We start from the raw sequence: 22,340 nt of genomic DNA, 5'->3' as shown, positions 1-22,340 counted from the left end.
GGCCTACTTGGGCCTCGGTCTTTCCTCAGGCCAGCCCACTTTTGAGATTCTGTGATTGGAATGTGGTTTATTCTCCTCTGTGGCCATTATGTTTTATTTTGTTTTGTTTTGTTTTTTCTTGCAGAACGGACGAGGATGTTTTCAGCATGGACATCACGCAGCATTTCATTCACCTCTTTTCAAGGCCGCTAAGTATGCCACATGCACAAAGTACTGGGTCTGGAGCCAGAAGACCCGAGTTCAAATCTGGCCTCAGATACTCAAGAGCTGGGTGAATCTGGACAAATCACTTAACTGTCTGCCTCAGTTTCCTCAACTGTAACAAGGAAAATCGCACCTACCCTTCTTGGGATGTTGTGATGATCAAATGAGATATTTGTAAAGATCACAGCAGAGTGTCTGGCCCATAGTGGGTGCTTAATAAATGTTTGTTTCCTTCCTTCCTTCATTTCCATAAGCACTTACCCAGTGCCACTGTGTATTATAACTATCTGTGTTTATAACGCATCCCCCAGCTTGGACCATGAGTTTCTCTGGGGTTGAATCTAAACTCATGTTGCTAAGCAGGACCACAACAAGTATTCACTGAGTTAATTTATTGCCTCAACATGGCGGGAGAGTTTTGTCCCTAACAGAACCTCTTGTATCTTTCATGGAATCTTAGACAAGATCACATCCCTAAAAAAAAACAAACTTGCTAAATGGGTACTGCCCGGGACTCTTTATCTACGGGGGAGGCCCTTTCTCTTTTCTTATAGAACAACAGCATTCCAACACATTCACATATCACAACTTGTTCAGCCATTCCCCAGCTGATGAGCACCTGTACCTCAGTTTCCAATTCTTTGCTGCCAGAAAGAGAGCTGCTACAAATATTCCTGTACATTTGGATCCATTTCTGATCCCTCTAGAGTATAGGCTTAGTAGTGGTTATCGCCGGTCGATGAAATTCATCATTTAGTAACCTTCTGGATGTAGTTTCAAATTGCTTTCCAGAATGGGAGAACCAATTCACAACTCCAATAGTGGGATATTAATGCATCTCCTTAACAGCATTTATTATTTTACTTTCTTTGTCAACTTTGCCAATCGGATGGGTGTGAAATGGAACCTTGCTGTTGTTTTAATTGACAATTCTCTAATTATTCATAACCTGGAGCATGTCTTTCATATGGCTATTGATAGCTTAGTTTCTTACTTAGGAAACTGCCTATTCACGTCCTTTGACCATTTTATCTATTGGGGAATGACTCTTATTCTTAGAAATTTCAATCAGTTTCTTATGTATCTTGGAAATGAGACAGAGTTGGAAAGAGATCTTTCTCCGCCAGGCTGAGTGTCTTATGGGACCTCCCCCGGACCTAAAGTATTTTATAAAGAGAAAAGGTAAGTGTGTCCAGGCTGAATTCATACAAACCACTGCCAAGCCCAGTCCAGCCCCCGTCCATCGCTGCTCCTGGGGGCCCCTGTTCAGCCGCTGACTAAGGAAGGTCCCACGAGGGGCTCCTCTCAGGTCTGGTTATACACTGACCAGACACTGATGCGCTGGTCCTTAGAGCCACCAGCCAGCAGCTGCTCGCCCGGCCGCCCAGGATCAGAGAAGGCCACACAGTGAACAGCTGCGCTGTGGTAGTCCAAAACTGCCAGAGGCTTCAGCTGCTTCCAGCCAAAGAGCCTAATGCGATGATCCCAGCCCGCCGTCGCCAGGATCTTCCCATCTGGCCGGATGGCGACGTCCGCTATCCCAGGATTGGTGAGCTCCTGAGTTCTGCAAACCTACGAAATTAATGCAAAGAGGAAGGAATACATTAGGATTTGCTTAAAACAGTCTTGCCAGTGGGAAAAACCCATTGAACAGGTCGGCCACTCTCCAGAGTACATGGGAGGAGGGGAGGAGGAGGAGGAGTCTGCAGTATGACCTTTAACCTTCCCCTTAAAACTCACCCTCCTCGTGGCCACCCCATTTCACCATTAATGCTGGTTCACACGCCTCACCCTGGAGGTTACTGTACGAGGCCTTATCCATCCCTCGAATCCTTCCCCTTCTGTTCTGTTCCCATCGGCACCCCTTAACAGAAGCCGCCATTAACACTCACTGGGACTGTTCCAAGTCTCCCAACGAGTCTCCCCACCTCTGTCTACTCTTCCCGTCCAACGCAATCCCCTTCACATGTTGTCAGAACAATATTTTGTACACATAGAGGCAGCTCGGTGGTGCAGTGCACAAAGCACAAGGCCTGAAGTCAGGAAGACCTGAGTTCAAATCTGGCTTCAGACACTTCCTAGCTGGGTGACCTTGGGCAAGTCACTTAACCTGTGATTGCCTTAATACACTGGAGAAGAAAATGGCAAACCCCTCCAGTGTCTTTGCCAAGAAATCTCCACGGACAGTACTGGTGGGCTGTGGTCCACGGGGTCATGAAGAGTTGGACACGACAGAACAATAACAAACTGTTCTTTTCATTCACCTGCTCAAAAAAATCTTCCACGCTTGCTGAGTAATCAATCAATCAATCAGTCAATCAACATTTTATTAAGTGCCTGCTGTGTGCCAGGAATTGTGCACGACACATAGGAAATAACTAAGAGGGAGGGCACTAGAACGGTGGGATTTTAGCTGGGACCTGAAGGAAGCCAAGAGACGGAGAAGAGGGAGAAGAGCATTTCGGGCATGGGGAACGGCCAGGGAGAATGGCCAGGGCCAGGGCTGGAGGGACTTGTCCACGGAACAGAGAGCAGTCTAGCTCCCTGAACGGCCTCTGCAGCCTGGGGCCCGCCTCATCTTTCCCGCCGTACCTCATCATACTCCCCCCGTGCTGCCCCGCACAAATCCGTTTGCTTTTTGTCCTTGGAGGCACCACGAGCCTGCCTGCCCTAAGCCTTCGCTTGGACTTTACCTAGAACGGGAACGTTCTCCCTCCCTCCTTTTTTGCCCCTGAATTTCCCCAAACTTTAAAGACCACCACAGGTGCCGTCTCTTCCATCACGCCTCCCTGACCCAGCAGTCAACGATGACCCCTCTCCGCCACAGACTTCACGGACCGCTTAAGTTCTGCACTTTCTCGCGCTCAGGACACGTGCTCTGACGCCCCGATGAGGGAAAGCCTGCGATGTCGTGGTGGACTCTGGGGGTTACAGACGATCCTTACCGAGGATTACGCAGAGGGCTGCTTGGCAAACCCCGGGACGGCCTCTGAGGTGCCTCCCAGCCCTCACGTTCTGGGACACAGTCCCACAGGGGAGCTGACCTTGATAACAACACGTCACTTCCCCAGGACGCGCCTTAAGAGCGGAATGAGGAGCAGACAACCAGAATCAAAGTGGGTGCGGAGGGTCCTCAGAGGCCCCCTGCTCCCACACCTTCATCTTACTGATGAGGAAAGTGACGCCCGGGGAAGTCAAAGACGTGCCCGAGGTCACGCCACTTGTGGTTAGTCAGAGGTGGGACTGGAACACAGGCCCTACAGCTGATGCCTGAGTTCTTAGCCAGCGCTCTTTCCAACAAAATACTACTCTGCCTCACTTAAATCTAATTCATGCACAGGCCAAGACATCACCTCGTGATGTCCTTGGTCTTCTTTGAGAACAGAGGATGAACCATAGCAGCAGCAGCAGCAGCAGCAACGTCGTCATAAGAAGTGATGACTAGGAAGAATACAGAGAAACGTGGGGTGGCACAGAAACTGAGCAGAAGCAAGGAGAGCTCACACACGACGACAAAAATATGAATGGGAATAACAAACCCTCCAAAACTGAGGGCCGTGTAATTACGGAATTGCCATCGTAATAATCAAGCTTGTCCCCGAAGAAGGAAAGGGATAATGTACCTCCTTTCCTTCTTTACAGAGGTGGGGGACTACAGGTGCAGAATGCTGCATATGCCGTCAAATCTGGCTGATGCCTTGCTTAATTTTCCTGAACTGCTTCTCTCTCTCTCTCTCTCTTTTTTTTTTTTTGGCGAGGAGACTGGGGTTAAGTGACTTGGCCAGAGTCACACAGCTAGGAAATATTATGTGTCTGAGGCCGGATTTGAACTCAGGTCCTCCTGACCCCAGGGCCGGTGCACTATCCGCAGTGCCACCTAGCTGCCCCTTTCCCTTTCTTTTTAATTTTTTCGTGACAAGGGATGACTCTGTGGTGAGGGAAGGATATAGAAATGAAGGTGATTAAAAACAAATCAATAAATTAAACACAAAACAGACATGTAAAAGTGTGGGGGGTTGTACACAATTGTCACACACACATGACGCCCATAAAACAGAGTGGCTTATAAGCCTTTCAAAGAACAAAGACAGACCAGGGTTAGGCATTTCTCTCCCCCACTTCCATACTTGATGAACAGCTGAAGACAGGGGCCTGAAAAAAAGGATTGGTCCAAGTCCTGGGTCTTCACTGTTACTGCATCCTGAAAATCACATCCAGAGAGACGCGCTGGAAGGGGCTTCTGATGGTGGCGGCTGGGCGTGGGCCTCCCTGGGTGAGGGCCCAGCCTGAAGGCATCACCTTCTTCATAAGAGAACATGGCCGGCCCTAAGGGCACCTACTGCTCAGGGTTGCTGTGAGGACCAGGTGGGATGTTGGTAGAGGGCTCAGCACAGAAGGCGCTACATGAACGCCTGTTTCCCCTGTTCCCCCAGTTCCGCTGGGACAAACACACTGACTTCAGACCCAGATCCACTCTCTCGGCCTGTTATGATTAGGCAGAGCTTAAGGAAACCCGCCCTGTCTGCCCAGCAGGAGCAGCGTGGCCTCCCTGCCAGTGGCGGAGGCTGGGAACGAGGGACTGGTGGAGCTAATCCCCGCTTTGTCACTGACAAGCTACAAGTCTGGCACTAAGTGGCTCCACTCAGTTTCTTAATCTGCAAAAATGGGGCTGACAATGCCCACCTACTTCACAGGGATCTCAGGAGAATTAACAAATTAACACCTGCAAAGTGCTTTGAAAATATGGAGCCCTGGATGAAGAGGGAGGCCAAGATGAAGCCACTGTGTTATTATACAAAGTGTTGACGCTCATGGCAGCTCGTGGCCCCACAGACTGGGAAGGGGTCGGATGAAAACCAGTCAATGTTCAGAAAAAAGTATAACTAACAACACTCCAAAGACTCTTAGTGTCTCTGGGGTGAGTCACGGAAGAACCTGGTGGCGCTTGGGCTCTGGTCAATCCTGCTGGCTGCGCCGGCTGTCTCCACTGACTGAGCTTGCGAGGGAACGGCGTGTCACTGCTGTCATCGTCGAGCTCTCACTACACACCTTAAGTGATGGGGGCCCTGAGTGAAGAGTTTTCTATACTTTGTATAGTTTGGTCTTGCCCTCCAGACGTTATCAAAGGGAGGTGGGATGAGGGAGCCTCCAGACAGACCAGGAGACTCCAAAAACTTCAACCCTGGGTGGATCCAGTATGGCGCTCCCTCTACTGGGGGAGATGCCGACCCCTCCGTGCCTAGGTGGATGATGGCTTCTCGAGCTGTTGCAGCTGACCTTCCAGTGACGAGCCTCCCCTCCCTTATCTGCTCCCTCTCCTCATCACTGAGAGCCTGGTCACTCAGATTACAACTCCACGGTTTATTTAGGGCCCACACTTTTCAAAGCCTTGGTAGCACCGACCAGAAGCCGGTAATGCATTTACAGAACCAATGGTAATCGAGGGTGGCCACCACGCTGTAGTGGAGGTATTGAAACAGAAGGTCCACAGGGGTGCCATTCACAACGCACAACAAATAAGTCATTTTAAGCCACACCATGGATTGGGTGAAATACACATAGCTTTGTGATGTCATCAAAGGGTTCTCTGTCTTCTTACAGTCGCTGGAACCCTAAGGATCACTTCACCTCTGGGCCTCAGTTTCCTCATCTTAAAGAGAAGAAATCTTCAAATAGAATCTAAGATCCCTTCTCTTCCCAATGTCCCTGTTACCGTCAGGGGCACCACCATCCTCCCAGCCTAAGCATTTACTGTGTTTTTTTCTGCGCCAGTCACTGGGGATATAGAGAAAGGCAAAAACAAAATAACCCATTCCCACCCCGTCTCTGCTCTCAAGAACCAGGCATCTTAACAGAGGAGATGGTATGTAAAAATCCAGCTACCTACAAGATATATGTAGAGCAGATGAAAAGAATCCCAAATGGGGGAAGCGTGAGGCATCCATTGCTGCTCCCTACTCTCCCCACGTTCAGGCAATGGCCAAATCTTGTCATCTCTCCCTTCCCCCCATCTCTCACACACATCCCTGTCCCTCCACTCACACACTATCCCACAGGGTGGCCCCTGTCATCTCATACTGCACTGCTGCAGCGACCTCCTCTAAAAATTCCATTGTATTTTCAATTCTGAATCCTTTTGCTCTTATCTCCCCTTCTCTCACCCATTGAGAAAAAAACAAAATCTGTTACAAATATGCACAATCACGTAAAAACAAATGACAGTCCTAACCTTCTATGTGCTAAGGCCCCTCCCAGTTCTGACATCCTCTGTTCTAAAGGCCCTTTCCAGCTCTGACATCCCCTGTTCTAAAGGCCCTTCCCAACTCTGACATCCTCTGTTCTAAGGCCCCTCCAAGCTCTGACATCCCCTGTTCTTAAGTTCTTTCTCAGTCTTCATACTCTGCTCTAAGGGCCCCTCCCACTTCCCAATCAATAATCAATCCAATGAACACTTACTACACAGTGGCTACATACAAGCAATGTGCTAGGCACAGGGGATAAGTTTAAAGAATGAATCAATTTTTGTTCATAAGGAGTTCACACTCTAATGGGGAACGTCAACAAATCCACATATAAGCAAAGATGGCGTAAATAAAGTGCATCATTGTACATATATACAAAGGAATCAAACCTAAGGTAGTTTGGGAGGAAGGGTGCAAGAGCTGGGGGGATCAAGAAAGGCTTTGGGGAGATGGTGCTTGAACCATTTCTTAAAGAGAGGGACTTTTGGAGGGGAAGAGGAGAGGAGGGAGGGCTTTCCAGGGCACGGGGCAAAGGCCCGCCGGTTGGTGAGGGTGGAGTGCTGTGTTCGAGAAGCAGAGAGGTGGCCACTTTGACTGGTGCCCAGAGTGTGGGAAGGAAAGTCACGTCCAACAAGGCTGGAAAGGTTGGTGGTTGTCCTTTGTTCTGGAAGGGGACCAAAATGACGTCACTGTGCTGGAGTCAAAGTCACAGTGCGTCCAACTGTGGCTGATTAGGCCTGTATGAGCTTGGAAGGTTCTACCCCAGGTTGGGCACAAGTAGTCCACGTGAACATCTGGGCGGAATCTCTAAATCTGTGCGCTTCACCTTTCTTCTGAGCTCCTTCAGTTCTCCTTTGCTCACAGAGCACAGCGCCTTCTCTGATGTGGGCACGCCATGCTGGGCAGTCCTGTGCCGGTGTCTCCCATGTCGCACAATCAATTCCAAAGTCCTTTCGAGAGACTGTGAGAGCGTCAAGGTGCCTGGTTGTAAGGACTTTAAAAGTTACGTTTACATTGGATCCAGAGTCAACGAGAAGCCTCTGGAGTTGAGTGGGGGAGTGGGGTTATGTGATTGGGACTGCTCTTACAGAAAATCACTTTGGCATAAATGTGTAGGATGGACTGGAGAAGGGGGAGAACTGAGGCAGGGAGACCAAAGAGGAGGCTGTTGCAGCAATCTGGGAGAGGGGTGATGAGGGTCTGACAAGAGACCGTGTAGGCAGAAATAGTCAGGGACAGTGTGTGAGAGAGGGAGCGTCTGTGCTCTTCTGTCCGTCGGCCACGCTCAGAATGTCACTGGCACCCGGCGAGCGCTTGTGACTGATGAGTCTTCCTGGTTCTGCTTCAGAACTCTCTAGACACCGGGCCATGTGGCCTAAAGGTTGTTTCCTCAGATCCCTCCTGTCTCCAAGGTAGGCCCGACATTCCCAGAGGGTGTGCAGACAACACCACGCCGGGAGGGACCTGAGACAGTGCACAGCCATGCCAGGATCCAAAAGCCGCCTGATGAGGCAGAAGCCTGGGGCACGTCGATCAAGCTAGCGTTCGGTAGGGATGGGCCAAGAAAAGGCCAGTTCTAAGTCAAGAGAAGGGAAGCACGCCTGGGCAGCCGGCCGACGAAGAGGACAAGCCTGGGTTCTGGTGCATGCCAAGTCCAGAGGCGATGTTGCGCTGAGGCTGTCCAGAGAGCTCCTGGGTCTCAGTGTGTATTACGAGGGGCCAGGAGGTCAGACGATGTCACTGTGCTGGCTTCGGTTCTGGGCACGATGCTCCAGGCTGGCACCGAGGAGCCAGAGAGCCTCTAGAGGTGGTAAAAGGTCCTGAGGCTGTGCCATCGAAGTTTACTTACCCTGGAGAAGAGACCTGGGCATACCCAGAAGAAGTGCCCACGCACACTGGAAGGGCCGACTGGTGGAAGACCTGCTCTGGGACCCTGGGTCTGCTAGGATGTGGGAGGAAGGGGGCATTCTTCTCAGGAGTGATTTGGACTCAAAGGTCCCTTTAGATTCTGTGATTCTATGAAAGCAAATCCCTATCTCCTTAATTCGGTGTTTCCGTGGCCTCCAAGCCCATGGACAATGGAGGCTGCTGGCTTCTGGCCTCTCGGCGTGCTGGGCTTGCTGGCAGCTCACCTTCTATCTCTGTGAAGCTTGAATTACTTATTTGTGTATTTATTTTTAAACTAACCATCTTGGCTGCTGTTATAAGGAAGGAAGGTACAGCATGTTATTCCTGGTTTGCAGCAAGAGGTGCTGAAGTCCACAGAGGTCAAACGGGCCCTGCCTCTGGTCAGCCGGGGCCAGCGCCCGAGGTTGGTGGGGCGGGACGGGGGAACGGTCTCACGATCACTGGAGAACCTAAGGATCCAGATGAATATAAATCTGAACATTATTTAAGGCTCGTGAGCATTGCCACAAGTACGGAAGGGGAAGGAACGGGGTCTGGTCACCACCTGGGCTTGACTGCAAGCTGTTCCCCCATCTCAGCTTTCTTTTCCTTCGAAAGCAAACTGCTGTTGAAAAGCTGCTGATGAGGGGTTTGCCGTCCGACGATGGCAGCAGCTTGGGATGTGATGATGCCTCAGTTCGCCCACATCCGAATAGAGGCAGCAGCTTTCAGCATGCCGGTGTCTCCACTTGGGAACCTGAGGGGGGCTCGGAGGTGAAAGCAGAGGGGAGCTATTATCACTTCAGAGCCCCTGTCCAGGGAGGCCAACCTGGAACCGAGGGGAAGGGGTCACCAAGTGGCTTTCAGACCCAAGCATTACCTCAGGTACTCGGAATGTACAGTAATGAGAATGACCCATCTGGTTTGGATTTACAAGCGCACTCGTAGAAAAAGAAAAAAAATCAGCTGGGCCTTGTGCTAGTTCTCCGCCTTGGAGAGGCGGAGACCCATTTTTCTTGTGTCTTCTTACAAAGACCGTGAGAGGCTCCCCAGGGCGGGTCAAAGCTGCCCCTCGTGTGTATTCTGGGGGCCCCGAAGAGCTCCGTCCACAGTCCCGGGTGGCGAGCAAGCTCGCTCTTGCTCCACGAGCTCAGGAGAACGTCCACGTCTCCTCTTCCTTCCATCGGGGCAGAGAGCAGCCCCCTCACACCTCCTCACTCTGTGGGATTTGTGTCCAAATCCTTCCTACAGCAGAGCTGTGAAACATGCTAGAGACCTTCTTCCTTGGATTGGTTTTTTTACACTATTTCATGGATGCTATTTTATGGATGCTGGTGCTGCAGTCAGGCTGTCCATCTGTTATCCTCCATTATTTAAAAAAAATAAGTTTCAATTCCTTATGTTTTTCCATCACAGTTATTTATAGAAATAATCTCCTTTCCCTCAAAAATGAACACTTCCTTACAACAAGAGTTAAGTTAAAAATACATGCCACAGTGACTGTCAGCCCTCTGCTGAGAGAGAATGGGTAACTCTGTGCACCTTAGGGTCATTCGTGATTTTTCAGGTGCTCAGAATTCACTTTTCTTTGAGGGACCTTTTCATTTACACCACTGCGGTCACCATATGTCCTGTCCTTATGTATGGTTCTACTTATTTGACTCTGCATCAGTTCATACACGTTTCCTGAAGTTTTTCTGTTTTTTTCATGTTTGGTTGCGCAACTGGCTGGTTTACCTCATTTTCCGGTTGTGTGTCTTTGATGACATCCACTTCACAGAAATCTATTTTCTCTCTTTCCCACCCATTAGGGAAAAAAAGAAAAGCAAATTCCTTGTAATAAATATGCACAGTGCAGCAAAACAAATTCCCTCATTGGCCATGTGAAAAAAAATACGTCTCATTCTGAAGACTGAACCCATTGCCTTTGCTGTTGGGGTGCAGGTGGTAAGTTTCATGGTCAGTCCTCTGCAACAGTGGACAGTCACTGCTGGCCACAGTTCCTATGGCCTTTAAAACTGTTTATCTTAAGTGATGTTGTTACCGTATGACTTGGTTCTGGTTCTATCTAGCTCTACTCCCTTCTTCATTAGTTCAGAAATGTCTTCAAAATTACATTTTTATTATGTTGATGCTATAGTATAAATTGTTTTTCTGGGGCTCCTTACTTCATTCGGCATCAATCAATAAACGTTTTCCACGTCTCCCTAAAATAATTTATTTCCTCATCTCTTCCAGCACAATAGTATTTATTATATTCCTAACCCCCAATCTGTTTAGTCATTCCCCAACTGATGGGCATCCCCTTAGTTTCCATTTTGGCCACCACATAAGGCGTTCCTCTATGCTTTTTGCTCTTTGAGCTCTTTTGGGTAGAGGCAGACCCAGCAGTGGTATAGCTGGGCCAAAAGACACGCACCGTGTAGTCACTACGCAAATATGGTCCCTTCCAACTGGCTTTCCAGAGTGTTTGTATCGACTAGCAGTTCCACCAACAAGTCCCCATCAACATGCCTGCTTTTCCACAGCCACCCCAACACTTGTCACCTTTGTCACATGATGGGGGCCATCTCTAATCATCCTGATTCGTATCTGGCCACTGCACCCAGATGGCTCCAGAGGAGAAAGTGAGGCTGCTGACTGCACAGCCCTGCCTCACTTAAATCCAAATCACTCGCAAGTCACGGCATCACCTTCCTGATGTCGTGGTCCTCATCGAGAACAAAGGACAAACAAAAACAACCACAGCCAATGTGATGGGTATGAGGTGGAACCTCAGAACTGCTTTAATTTACATTTCTTTAATTAGGGATTTGGAAAATATTTTCACACGGCTATAGATAGTATGGGTTTGGGTTTCTTCTCTTGAAAACTACCTGTTCATATTCTTAGCCTATTTATTGGTTGGGAAATGGCTCTTATTCTTATAAATTGGAATCAGTTCCTTACATATCTTGGAAATGAGACCTTTATTACAGAAACTTACAGCAAAGATTCTGCCTGCTATAGCAAGAAGACATGAAAAGGTCGCTGAGGGAGCAGCACCAGCAAAGAAGAAAGAAGGCAATGCTCTGATGGAACCTTGGGAAGTCAACTAGAAATTAAACACAACAAATAACTTCGGCCAACTTGACTCGCAGGCCGTACAAGAATCTGCACAAATAATCATCAGTACTTCCCATGCAATGTCAATAAAACCCAGCAGGAAGGCAGGGAATGAGAAATAAGATTTAAAATAATTACAGAATAAAGAAATCCTCGAATAAGACCTATTAAGACACACACAATAGTTATGTAAACAGAATGACAAGCCACTGTTTTCAGAAATAATTGGGAAAATGTCAATTCCTCCTGGGTAGGATAAGTCAACATAATAACAATGACAATATGACCTAAGTTAATTTACTTGTTCAGGGCCATACTGATCAAGCTACCAGAGGATCGCTTTGTAGATTTGTTGGTGACTGGGGGGTTAGTTCCATATTTTTCAGCAAATCATCTGAAGAAAAACGCTACTTAAAAAGATGGGTGCTTAACAGCTGCAAACATTTCGGTATCACTAAACTGAGCGGCTCCTCCCAGAAGACACAGCCTGTTCTAGTCTCCTTTTTAATCTGGGGTCCATCTTCTTGGCTTGCCCAAGATACAGCAGTAGAGAGACTGGCTCTGTGGGCTGCTCTGATCAAGAAACAACTCCAAGGCACAGTTTTCCAACAGACGCTCCTTCCCCAAAGGCCTGGACCTTCCTCAAACCTTAAAACACGAAGGAGTTCACTCCCTCGGAGGTGGGCTTCCAACCTGACGTTGAGTTGAGATGCACAGCATCGACTTTCCTCATTTCTCTTGTTCGGCCCCTCCTGGCCAACCCTGCGCAGCAGAGCCGGCCCCAGCCCCTGCTGATGGGGGGCCCCCTGCACCGCCTTGAAAGCCGCCATCCCCCTTTAATGTTCCCCGATGATGGGAGAGGCCCCTTGCAAGGCCCGTCCACACGCATTTCTCTGACAACCTCCCCTCTGCAGATTCTGCCTTGGCCCTTCTGTTTTAACTTTTAGATTCACTAATACATTACAACTTCAGCTCTGTACTAGGATGGGCGCTATAAATTTCAGGTTTAAGTTCGAGCAGCTGTTGGTCCCCACTTCAAGCTGGTGCAAGAGAGGAAACCAGAGTGAGCCTAAGCAGGAAGGGCGGGGCGGTCAGAGGCTCTTTCCTGATGCTGCTCTCAGGGGACAAGGAAGACCACTGTGGGGGTGGGGCCCTGGGCGGGGGCATGGGACCCTCTCTTTGAAGACAGCAGTCTTAAACCTCAGTCCCCAGCAACTCTGCGATCACAGGGCTTAGCCTGGAAGGATCTCAGAGGGATCTCATCCTTTGAGATGAGAAGGCCGAGGGTGAGAAAGGGGCAGGTACTGGGGTCAGCAGCGTAGAGCCTGGCTGGGATTCAAACTCAGCTCCTTGGACTCCAAATCAAAGGCTCTTTCCACTACCCCATAATAATATTAATAATAATAATCATGATAGCTAACATGAGCATAGCACCTACTCTGTGCCAGGCACTATGCTAAGCACCTTAATAACAACTAACTTTTATATAGGGCCTTAATAACAATAATATTAATAATAGCCAACATTGATGCTTAGGGCCTACTATGTGCTAGGCACTATGACAATAACAATAATAGCTAACATTTATACAGGGCCTACTATGTGTCAGGCACTATGACAATAACAATGACAGCTAACATTTATACAGGGCCTACTATGTGTCAGGCACTATGACAATAACAATGATAGCCAACATTTATACAGGGCCTACTATGTGTCAGGCACTATGACAATAACAATGATAGCTAACATTTATACAGGGCCTACTATGTGTCAGGCATTATGACAATAACAATAATAGCTAACATTTATACAGGGCCTACTATGTGCTGGGCACTATGACAACAATAATAATAGCTAACATTTACATAGGGCCTACTATGTGCTGGGCACTATGACAATAACAATAATAATAGTTAACATGCATGTAGTGCCTACTCCACTGTGCTAAGCCCCTTAATAACAACAATATTAATAACAGCTAACATGTACATACTGCCTACTATGGGCCTGGCTTAAGGTGTGTGACTGCACTGGCAGGAAGCATTTACTCAGCGTTCATCATGTACGTTGGGCACCAGACAGTAAAGACAAAATAGAAAGCCGCGCCTGCCCTGAGGAAGCTTCCAGTCCTCCGGGGCTATGAGGATCAAAAACCCCAAAGCCGGACCCCGGATTTCAACAACGTAGGAAGCTCCTGGGGAGGACGGCTGCTACCGTCTTCTGCAGAGCTATCTGGGTCCTGCCCTGAGAGGTCGAGATGCCTCCAAGCTGACCCAGGCGGTACATGTCAAAGGCGTGACTTGAACCCACATCTCTGAGGCCAGCTCCATCTCCACAGTGCCCCGCTGCCTCTCCTATTCACTTCTGTGTCGGTACAATGGCTGAAGAAGGGCAAACACACGAACCATTAGGGGCGTCAGCCAGGGCTTCCTGTAGGAGGTGGCATGAGCTGGGCCTTACGGGAAGCTGGGAATGGAGGCACTCCGGGAGGCTGGGTGTGTGATAGTGACTCTGTGATTCCGCAAGCCTGAGGTGGGAGGTACATTCCAGGCATGGGGGATGTCCCGGGCAAAGCCCCGGAGGCGAGAGGTGGAACGAGGGAACCCCAAGTGGGATTGGAGCACGTGAAGAGGGGTGAGGGCTGACAGGGCCGAGTCTGGAGCCAGTCCTGGGGGAAGGTCTTTATGTGCCCTTCCTGAGTGCACAGGGAGCCAGGACGCGTGGTTTTGGCAGCTGGGCCCAGAACGGCCCAGAGAGAGGAGACGCTGGGGGATGCAGCCGCAAGAGAAGACAATAACAGGGCTGACGCAGGCTTTAGGTTAGTTGAGTGAGTGGGGGGGAGGGAGGAGGATGTGAGACACGGACACAGATGGGGGGGCAGCGCGGGAGACGCAGGGGTCAAGGGTGACGCCGAGGCTGCTTGTTATTCTCAATGGAAGCAGGAACGTTAGAAGGAGAGGTGGCTTTGGCAGAGAAGGTAAGTTTTAAATGCTTATTGGGCATCTGCTAAAGATAATGATAATAACAACACGTCGCAACATTTATATAGACCGGGCAGGTAGGTGTTATTGTTATCCCCATTTTACAGAGGAGGAAACTGAGGTGAACAGAGGTGAGTTGACTTGGCCAGGGTCACCCAGCCAGCACAGGTGGGATGAAGGATCTGACTCCAAGTCCAGAGCTCTACTCCCTGTGCCACAATGCCGCATGAGAAATCAGTATCACAGAAATCGAGGGAGGAGAGACTGCCAGCCTGGACGGCTGCAGAGCTGAGGAGGGGACGCCAGATAACTGGCGGGGGCGCTATCGGTCAGGGAGCGGGGGTCAGAGGCCAGGGAGGACTGACCTCCTGGGAGAGAGCCTCGCGAGGGCTTCCAGGTAGGGGTACCAGCGCAAGCAAAGGCCAGGAGGGAAGAACACGCAAGGCACATGCAGAGGAGGTGAGACTAGTCTGCCAGGAGTAGAGACGGGGGAAGTGAGGTCATATCACAGACACAGCCGGGACCCGGAGTCAGGAGACCTGTGTTCGAATCTCAGTGCTGCTGGCTAAAGACGGTGTGACATTAACCTCTTCTGGCCTCAATCTCCTCATCCCTAAGATGGGGACAGTTCTACTCTACTTTCGCCACAGGCCATTTGTGAAGAAGGTGCTTTGCACCCCGCCCCAGCTTCAGCAATGCCAGTGCCCCCATCACTATCATGATGGTTGCTATTATTAACCTCATCACCTGCGCCATTAGAGTAGAGGCGCCATCCAGCCCGGAGCCTCCTCATTGCCAGAGGCGAAAGCTATCATCCAAAGAGCACGAGGTCAGTCAGAGGGACTGGACTCCAGTATCCCTCAGCCACAGCCCAGCCCCCTCAGGCCTCAGGGCTTCTCCCCCTCTGAATTGTAGGTTCCCATGTTCTTTACTCACACCCGCTGTTCTAGCTGGATTACGTGAGATAACATGTGCACACTGCTTATGAGGCCCGGTGCCTGGCACACAGTAGGTGCTTAATAAATGCTCGTTCCCTTTCTTTGCCTCTCTTGAGCCCCTCTTCTCTCCTTTGAACCTCTGTTTCCTCTCTCCTTTCCCACCCTCATCTCTCCTCCGCCATCTTTCTTCATTTGTCTGACTTTGGCTCAAGCTTTACCTGGTGGAGAAAGGCCTCTCTGCCCACCAGGGCTCCAACCAAGGGCCATGGCAAGCCGTGGAAGACTGTCTCCTCCAACGACCAGCTGCTTAACCCTTCCCCGAGCCTGTTTCCCTCATAGAACGGGGAGAGTTGGCCTTGCCTACGCCACAGAAATGGAAACGTCGTGGCGGCAGGCCCTGGGATCTTGGCCACATGAGGGCTGTACCCCGTGAGCCACCCCCGTGCTCCCCCAACCTTGGCAACGGCTCCTCCTCTCCCCTCCTTTCTCATCACCTGCAGAGCCTCTTTGGCCGAGGCTCACCTGTCCCTGCCCTCGGGATGGATGGAAGGATGGATGGGGCAAGGCAGAAGCCATGAGCGCTCGCCCTAGGCTGCCTCCTGCCCCCAAGGACCCAGGGCTCCTCCACCTCAGCGCCTGTGAGGAAGGCTCAGGGAAGCCTTTGTCTGAGAAGGGAGCTGACCAACAGTCTGGGAATCTCTCTTCCATTCTATGGGCCCCCCAAGCCCCCAGTGGCCCTTCCTGAAGGAAGAAGCAGCTGGGGGCAGGGGCTGGAGGGCTCTTGTCGGTGGAAGGAAGGAGCCCCAGGAGCCCCAGTCTGGGGACAGGGGTGCAGAAGAGGGGGGCTTCTGAGACAATGAGGAAGGAATGTAAACAGAAGGGCTTGGCCTCACTTCTCTTCTGCCAGGGGCCGCTGGGGATGACGTCACACGCATGCTGTAACGGCTGTTCAAGGCAAGGGCAGAGGGAGCCTTTCTGCTCAAACCATTTTCCCTTTGTGCGTTTCTTATGGAATCCCTAAGTACTGTTGGGAACCTCCCTTTTCACCGGAGGCCTCCAGAACAAGACCACTCTCCCTGAAGGACGTGAAGAGGGTCCTTTTTCCAGTTGTGGGACAGCCTCTGAGTTCCATTCTGGCTTCTCTCCGACTTGAGTTGGATCTGAGGGAGCTTCCAGACACAACTCCAAAGGCAGGATGGAAATCCTTCTGCCACAGGGCTAGGAGACCCTCAGAGCACCCCCAGGACTCAAGAGCTGGCAGGGGACTCGGGCAAACGCAACCCCTTCCTTTTAGAGGGGAGGGGCCTGAGTCTGAGACATCAGGAGTGACTGGCTCGAGGTCAAGGCAATGAGCTAGAATTCCAATCTAGGCCCTCAGACGCCAAGTCCAGCCTGCGATCTTGAGGTCACTTCTTACTCTCCTAACTCCCCCCAGTATGGGCTTAACATGAGCACAGGTTGGAAAAAGGCTCCATCATCCCTGTACTAAAGCCTCCACTGGCCAGCTGGAACCCCAACCGACTGGACTCTCCCTGACCTTCAATTTTTAGAAGAAAGGTGTCTTACAAAGAGGCTTCTTATGCCGGGGAATGAGCCCAAGAAGCCATTCCGGGGTCTGCACGCATTCAGCTCGTTCTCCTTCGGCTCCATCTCCAGGCCTCGACAGCGGCCGTGGACGAACCCTCGGAATACTCACTGATGGTCCTGGAAAATCCTCCCAGACAGATTCTGGTCGTCTGCTAGGAAAGCCTATTCATGCTGTTGCTTTAGAAAGCCTTTCCACAACAAAGGCAGAAAGGCCCTGAAGGGTCTTCCCAGCAAGGACAGAAACACTCTGGTACCCCGCTGCTACTCAAGTATTTCCATCAGCCAACTGTCTCCCGTGCGGCCAGCGACCAGCCCTTCCCACTCCATCGGCCATGACCTGACTATTCCTGCCGGATTCATTCCAGATGACTCAGGCCCGCGCTCGGGCCTGTGAACTCAGTACATTCTGCTTGTTTTCCTCCACCAATAAGCCAGTTTGTTATTGCTCAAACAAATTCCCTCATTGTGTCTCTGAAGTGTTTTGAAAAGCACCGGACGGTTGCTCATTTACGTGCCCTTTTTTTAGACAGATGGGACGTGGCCTGAGAAAAAATCCAAACCATGTGAACGGTTTGGGGGAAAAAATACCACCCCTGCCTCCCTCCTGCTCCAGACACTGCAGACAAGCCCTTTGGTATCACCAGCACCCTGTGATTAATTAGCCAGGGGTCTGCAACAACTCCTCTCCATGGCTAAATATTTTTTCAGCCTATCAGACTGTTAGTGCAAAGCGGGATAAATGACACGGGGCCCAGGGCTCCTGACCTTTAGATTCTGCTGCTCATCCAGGCTCCAGACACACAGCACCTTCTCCGAGGAGCCCGACACCCCCCTGGCCCTTCCTGAGTCAAAGTCAAGGCTCATGACTGGCTCCTCGTGGCAAGCAAGCCGGCTCAGCACGCTCCTCTCAGAGACGTCCCACAGGATGACCGAGCCGTCCTCGTATCCAGCGAGGAGGAGCGGGCCCGAGCTGGAGGCAGGCTGTGGGGAAACGAGACAGTCAGTCACTTGTCCCTCCTCCTGAGAACCACCCGTAAGAGGCAGCTGCCGCGTGACCCATCGGGCCAGGACGCCTGCCCCAGGGGAGAGCCCCGCTGACTCCAGGACCGGGCCACACAGAATATCCCAAAAGGCAGGAGCTGAAGTCAGCACTGTGCCAGATCTGAGACACAGCCAGGAGAGGGTGAGGACCCAGAGAGGACATGCACAGCAGACTCTTAGGAGGCAGTCTCGCCCTGCGCTATCACTCAGTCTGCCAATGAGCGATCTCAGCTAGATGATTCCCACTTCAGTGCAGCTTTCTTCACACGCAACCCTGGGAGGTCCAGTCGCAGAAGGATGACCCCCTTTTACAGATAAAGAAACTGAGGATGGATCAGCCGATCACCAAGCCTTAGGAAGCACCTCCTATGTGCCTGACTCAGCCTACCCAAGGACCAAGCCATCCCTGCCCTCGAGGATCCCAAGGGGACGGTGCGGCCGGTAATTTCCAAGGCCAGAGCCAACCAGAGAGGTCCTCGGACGCTGAGTCGGGGGCTCCTTCTCGACTCCCCACCCCCGATGTTAAGACACCTCGCCTTTGTCCGGCACTTTAGCATTCCTGAGAGTCGCTGTCAACTCTCTGATTTTCTTGCTGATACAAACCCCCCTGACCTGTAACTTCCACATCTGGCGCAGGGCTCCACGCCTCCTCTCCTCCTAGCCACTGGGGTATTTTTCTGCCCATTTATCTCGCTGCTCTGCTTGCTTACCTGTTTAATCTCGCCGGCTGAGAAAAGTCACCAGCTTTACCCTGGTGAAAAATGAAATTTCTGGGCTTTGTCAGACTCCTTGCTGAAATCCCCCTCCCCCTCCCGGAGAAACGGCTTCGTTCCCCACGAGTGAACCGGTTTGGAATCCCGCTGCAGACAATCTCGAGCGATTTTGATTAATGAGGTCACAGGTCAGAGGGCTTGGCACCCTGGGCAGACACCTCATTTATTTAAGCCTCTGAAATAACTCCGCAAGAAGAACGTTACTAGATTACATGTCACCCAGAGGAAAATATTCATCATTCCCCTGGCAAAAAGAGTGATGAACCCGCCCTTGGTAACTGGTCATGGGAGCCGGCTCTGGGACGGCGCTCACTTGTTGTTATGGGCATGAGGAAATCGCGGGGGAGCCAGGCCTGGGGTCTGTGGCCAGCTGATGGACCCCGGCCCAGCAGAGGCCTGCGGATGTAGCTCTCTTTTCCCAGGACAGAGCTGCCCGTCTTGGGCCTGATTTTAAGAAAAGTCTGTCCAGGGTTTTACAGAAGGAGGGATGTTTCATCACGTGGGGTTTCTTCTGAATGCCCAGCGTTCATGGCATGGCTCTGGACTCTATTCCCAACTGACCCCAGCCTGGTCCTAACTTTTGGGGAGTGAAGCGGGAGAAAGGCATGATCTGGCGAGATGTTCCCAGTTCTAGGTCGGCAACGGTTTCGGGGCAGGGGGCAAAGGCATGCCAGCACCCTCCAAAGCTGGATCCTGGACTACTGTTTTCTACTCACCGCTGACCCAGTTAAAAAAGGACTGCTTTGCTTTATATTAGGGCTGGATGCTTGGGCACAGCAAACAGCAGAAGGGAATGATCAAAAGAAAGCAGAAACCTGTCCCCACCCCCAGCCCTGCCCCATTTAAAACAGCATATTGAATCCATAATGCCTCCCTAACATGGGCTAATCCTTCATCATCTGTAACGTACCAAATATGAATGAATACCCAAGTCACTCCCCTCAAACCTGGCTGAGCCTGCGTCCTCACCAGCCCAATGGGGAGAAGTAGACAAGCTCTGGAAAATAGGAGGGTCACTGAAGCGGGGATTACAATCGCTGTCTGGCTGGGAAAGACTGGGAGCACCCTGAAGGCAGGGGCGGCCCCCGCACTGCTGCACGTCTCTGCTGGGCCTTAAACCAGCACTCCCAGGCTACCATCAGACCCTCCACACACAAAGCTCATGGCCCTCCAGTCTGGAGGGGAAGATGTCAGTGAGTCTCACGGCCACTCTGACAGCCACCTGTCTGGCCGGGGCCCAACCTGGCAACCTTTCCTGGGGGCTGGGCCTCGGTTGTGCTAGCCCGGGGTTAGCTCCAGACCCCAGTGAGGCAGCTGGGGAGGCCTTGGGGACATAAGCCTTTCTGCATCTACCCAGGCCAAGGGTGGGCACAACAGGCTTCCGGCCTTCCCTAGGACCTGCCCGAAGCTTGAGTTCGTCTGCCACAACTCGGGAGGAGCCAGGCGCCCCAAGGCCTTCAGCAGAGGACCCACGTCAGGAGTGCTCTATGCCTGCTGAGTTGCCCCATCCGTGTTTGCAGGCTTAGACTGTAAGCGCCCTGAAGGCAGGGAACACGCTTGGTGGCTGGCTTCATACCATGAGTAACCGAAGTAAGAACAGTTGCTGAAATCCACACCATACTTGAACATCATTACAGAGTTGTATCTGCTGGCTCATGTGGAAATCATAACGCAGTGAGGTGGCTAGGACGGGGATGGTCTTCTTCGTTTTGCGCTCAGAGAGATTGGGTGATGCGCGCAAGGTCCAGAATTGTTAAACGGCTGAACCAAGATCGGAACCAGAGCACCAGAGAGCGTGGGCTTGGTAACTAGCGCATTATGGTCCACGAACAAGGGTGGCTGGACCCATGACGCCGTTGGCCAAAGCGTCACTGAGCTTAGCACAGTGCTGGGCACTGTGGGGGGAGATTCAATAAAGAAGACCATCCAATCTTTGCTCCTCAGGATGGGATGACAAAGCCCCTGTAGGAAACCAAGCGGCAGCAATGACAACTGCAAGGCGTGTCACACAGTAGGCTCTTCTTAAAAGGACAAGTGACTTTTATACACAGTCTGAGCAAATACAACAGTAGCTAAGCATCTCTTGGGGAATGGCATTTCTTGCCAACAGCTGGAGGTGTCAGAATGCCTTCAGTGGACATGACTTCCCCTCCTGACCCTACGATCCAGCCAAGCTGGCCTTCTCTATTACATACATACACACCACACACATGCGCACACACACATTCACACACACACACACACACACTCATGTACACACCCACTCTCACATGTGCATACACGCACACACATATGCACGTAACACACCCACATATACTCACACATGCACACACTTTCACACACGGGCACTTACACACACATACACACACTCACACATGCACATGCCCACTCTCACATGTGCGCGCACTTTCATACATGTACTCACACACGCACTCACACTCACACACACACACACACACACACACCCCCTCTCTCTGTCCCCCAAGCCTGGGTGCTCTGCCTCCTCACCTGTCCTTCCCAGAATCCCTCTCTTTCCCTAGATGCCGCAGAGGCACCATCTTCATGCAGCCTTTCGTGACCCTTTCAACTCCCAAACGGAGCAGTGAGCCAAGTGTGTATCTTTATATTGGGGCTTGTTATCTTGCTTAGAATATAAACTCTTTGCAAGCAGTGAGTTTCACCTTGGACTTGGCCCCTCAGTGCCTGGAACAGCACCGGACAAAGAATAGACACTTGGTAAGTGCCTGTTGATCAACGAAGTCTGATCCAACAGAACCATCAGCCAGGCCCTGCCCTCGAGGAGCTCACATTCTAATGGGGGAGGCTCCGGCTGTGGGTCGGAGGGAAAGATCCCATGGTTCTTAGGGAGTAGCACTAAAGCAGAAATTGGACCTCTTCTTGAGAGACGTTTACACTGACGAAATCGCAGCCGTTTCTGACATCGACCCATTGGACGAGGCCGAGGACTTGGGGGATGAGAACGTTCTTTTCTGGGTTTTGAGGAGATGTGGCTGCAGCCCCTCAGGAGCAGGTCCAGGTAGCCTCTCCACTGGGATTGTTTCCCAGGATGACGGCAGAGGTCTGGGCTGGAAGCACAGCTATTCCAAAGGTTCTTGGACTCAGGGTCCTGGGCTGTCTCTATCAGGGTTTAAGGGAAGATGGCAGTCAAGGTGGTGGTAATGGTTTGACTTGGTTTAATGGGATTCCTCAGTCGTCCATGAGTGATGCCTGTGGAAGATCATAAGGCCCACAGCAATGGAGAGGACAAAGGTGGATGTCCTGCAGAAGAGCTGTGGGGACAGCTGTCACGGCAGCATCCTGTGTACCGTCTTCCTCCTCGTAGGAATGGTGGTTGTGCTTTCCTTTACAGCTATGGAACAAAGACTGGACTGGCGCATGGTGGTGTTTCCTCTGGCAGTCAGAAAAAAAGCGAGGACTCCAGAATTATTGTGACTTCATGGATGAGAGTTATCAATGATCCATGCAGTTCTCTGACATTCCTGCAGCAAAGATTCCTAAATCCTTCCTTCAGAGACTTGGACACAGTGGGCCTTTACATATACGTGTAAAAAATATAAA

General features: G+C 51.1%; 1 protein-coding gene across 4 annotated transcripts in view; it reads right to left on the bottom strand.

Moving 5' to 3' along the window:
* Nucleotides 1-581: 581 nt before the first annotated feature.
* The window catches only part of GNB1L (G protein subunit beta 1 like), a 150,085-nt gene continuing 128,326 nt past the window's right edge, over nucleotides 582-22,340 (bottom strand). For all 4 annotated transcript variants that reach the window (XM_027859435.1, XM_027859436.1, XM_027859433.1 and 1 more), the window contains 2 exons: nucleotides 17,713-17,928; nucleotides 582-1,776 (listed from right to left, as the gene is read on the bottom strand). In XM_027859435.1, the coding sequence (XP_027715236.1) occupies nucleotides 1,510-1,776; nucleotides 17,713-17,928 (483 nt within the window). In that variant the 3' untranslated portion in view covers nucleotides 582-1,509. The remainder of the gene's footprint in view (nucleotides 1,777-17,712; nucleotides 17,929-22,340) is intronic.

The sequence above is a fragment of the Vombatus ursinus genome, unplaced genomic scaffold (assembly GCF_900497805.2).
Source record: "Vombatus ursinus unplaced genomic scaffold, bare-nosed wombat genome assembly UNPS02014167.1, whole genome shotgun sequence".
Lineage (NCBI taxonomy): Eukaryota > Metazoa > Chordata > Mammalia > Diprotodontia > Vombatidae > Vombatus > Vombatus ursinus.
The sequence above is the reverse complement of the archived record's forward strand: the minus strand, read 5'-3'. Positions and strand labels throughout refer to the sequence as shown.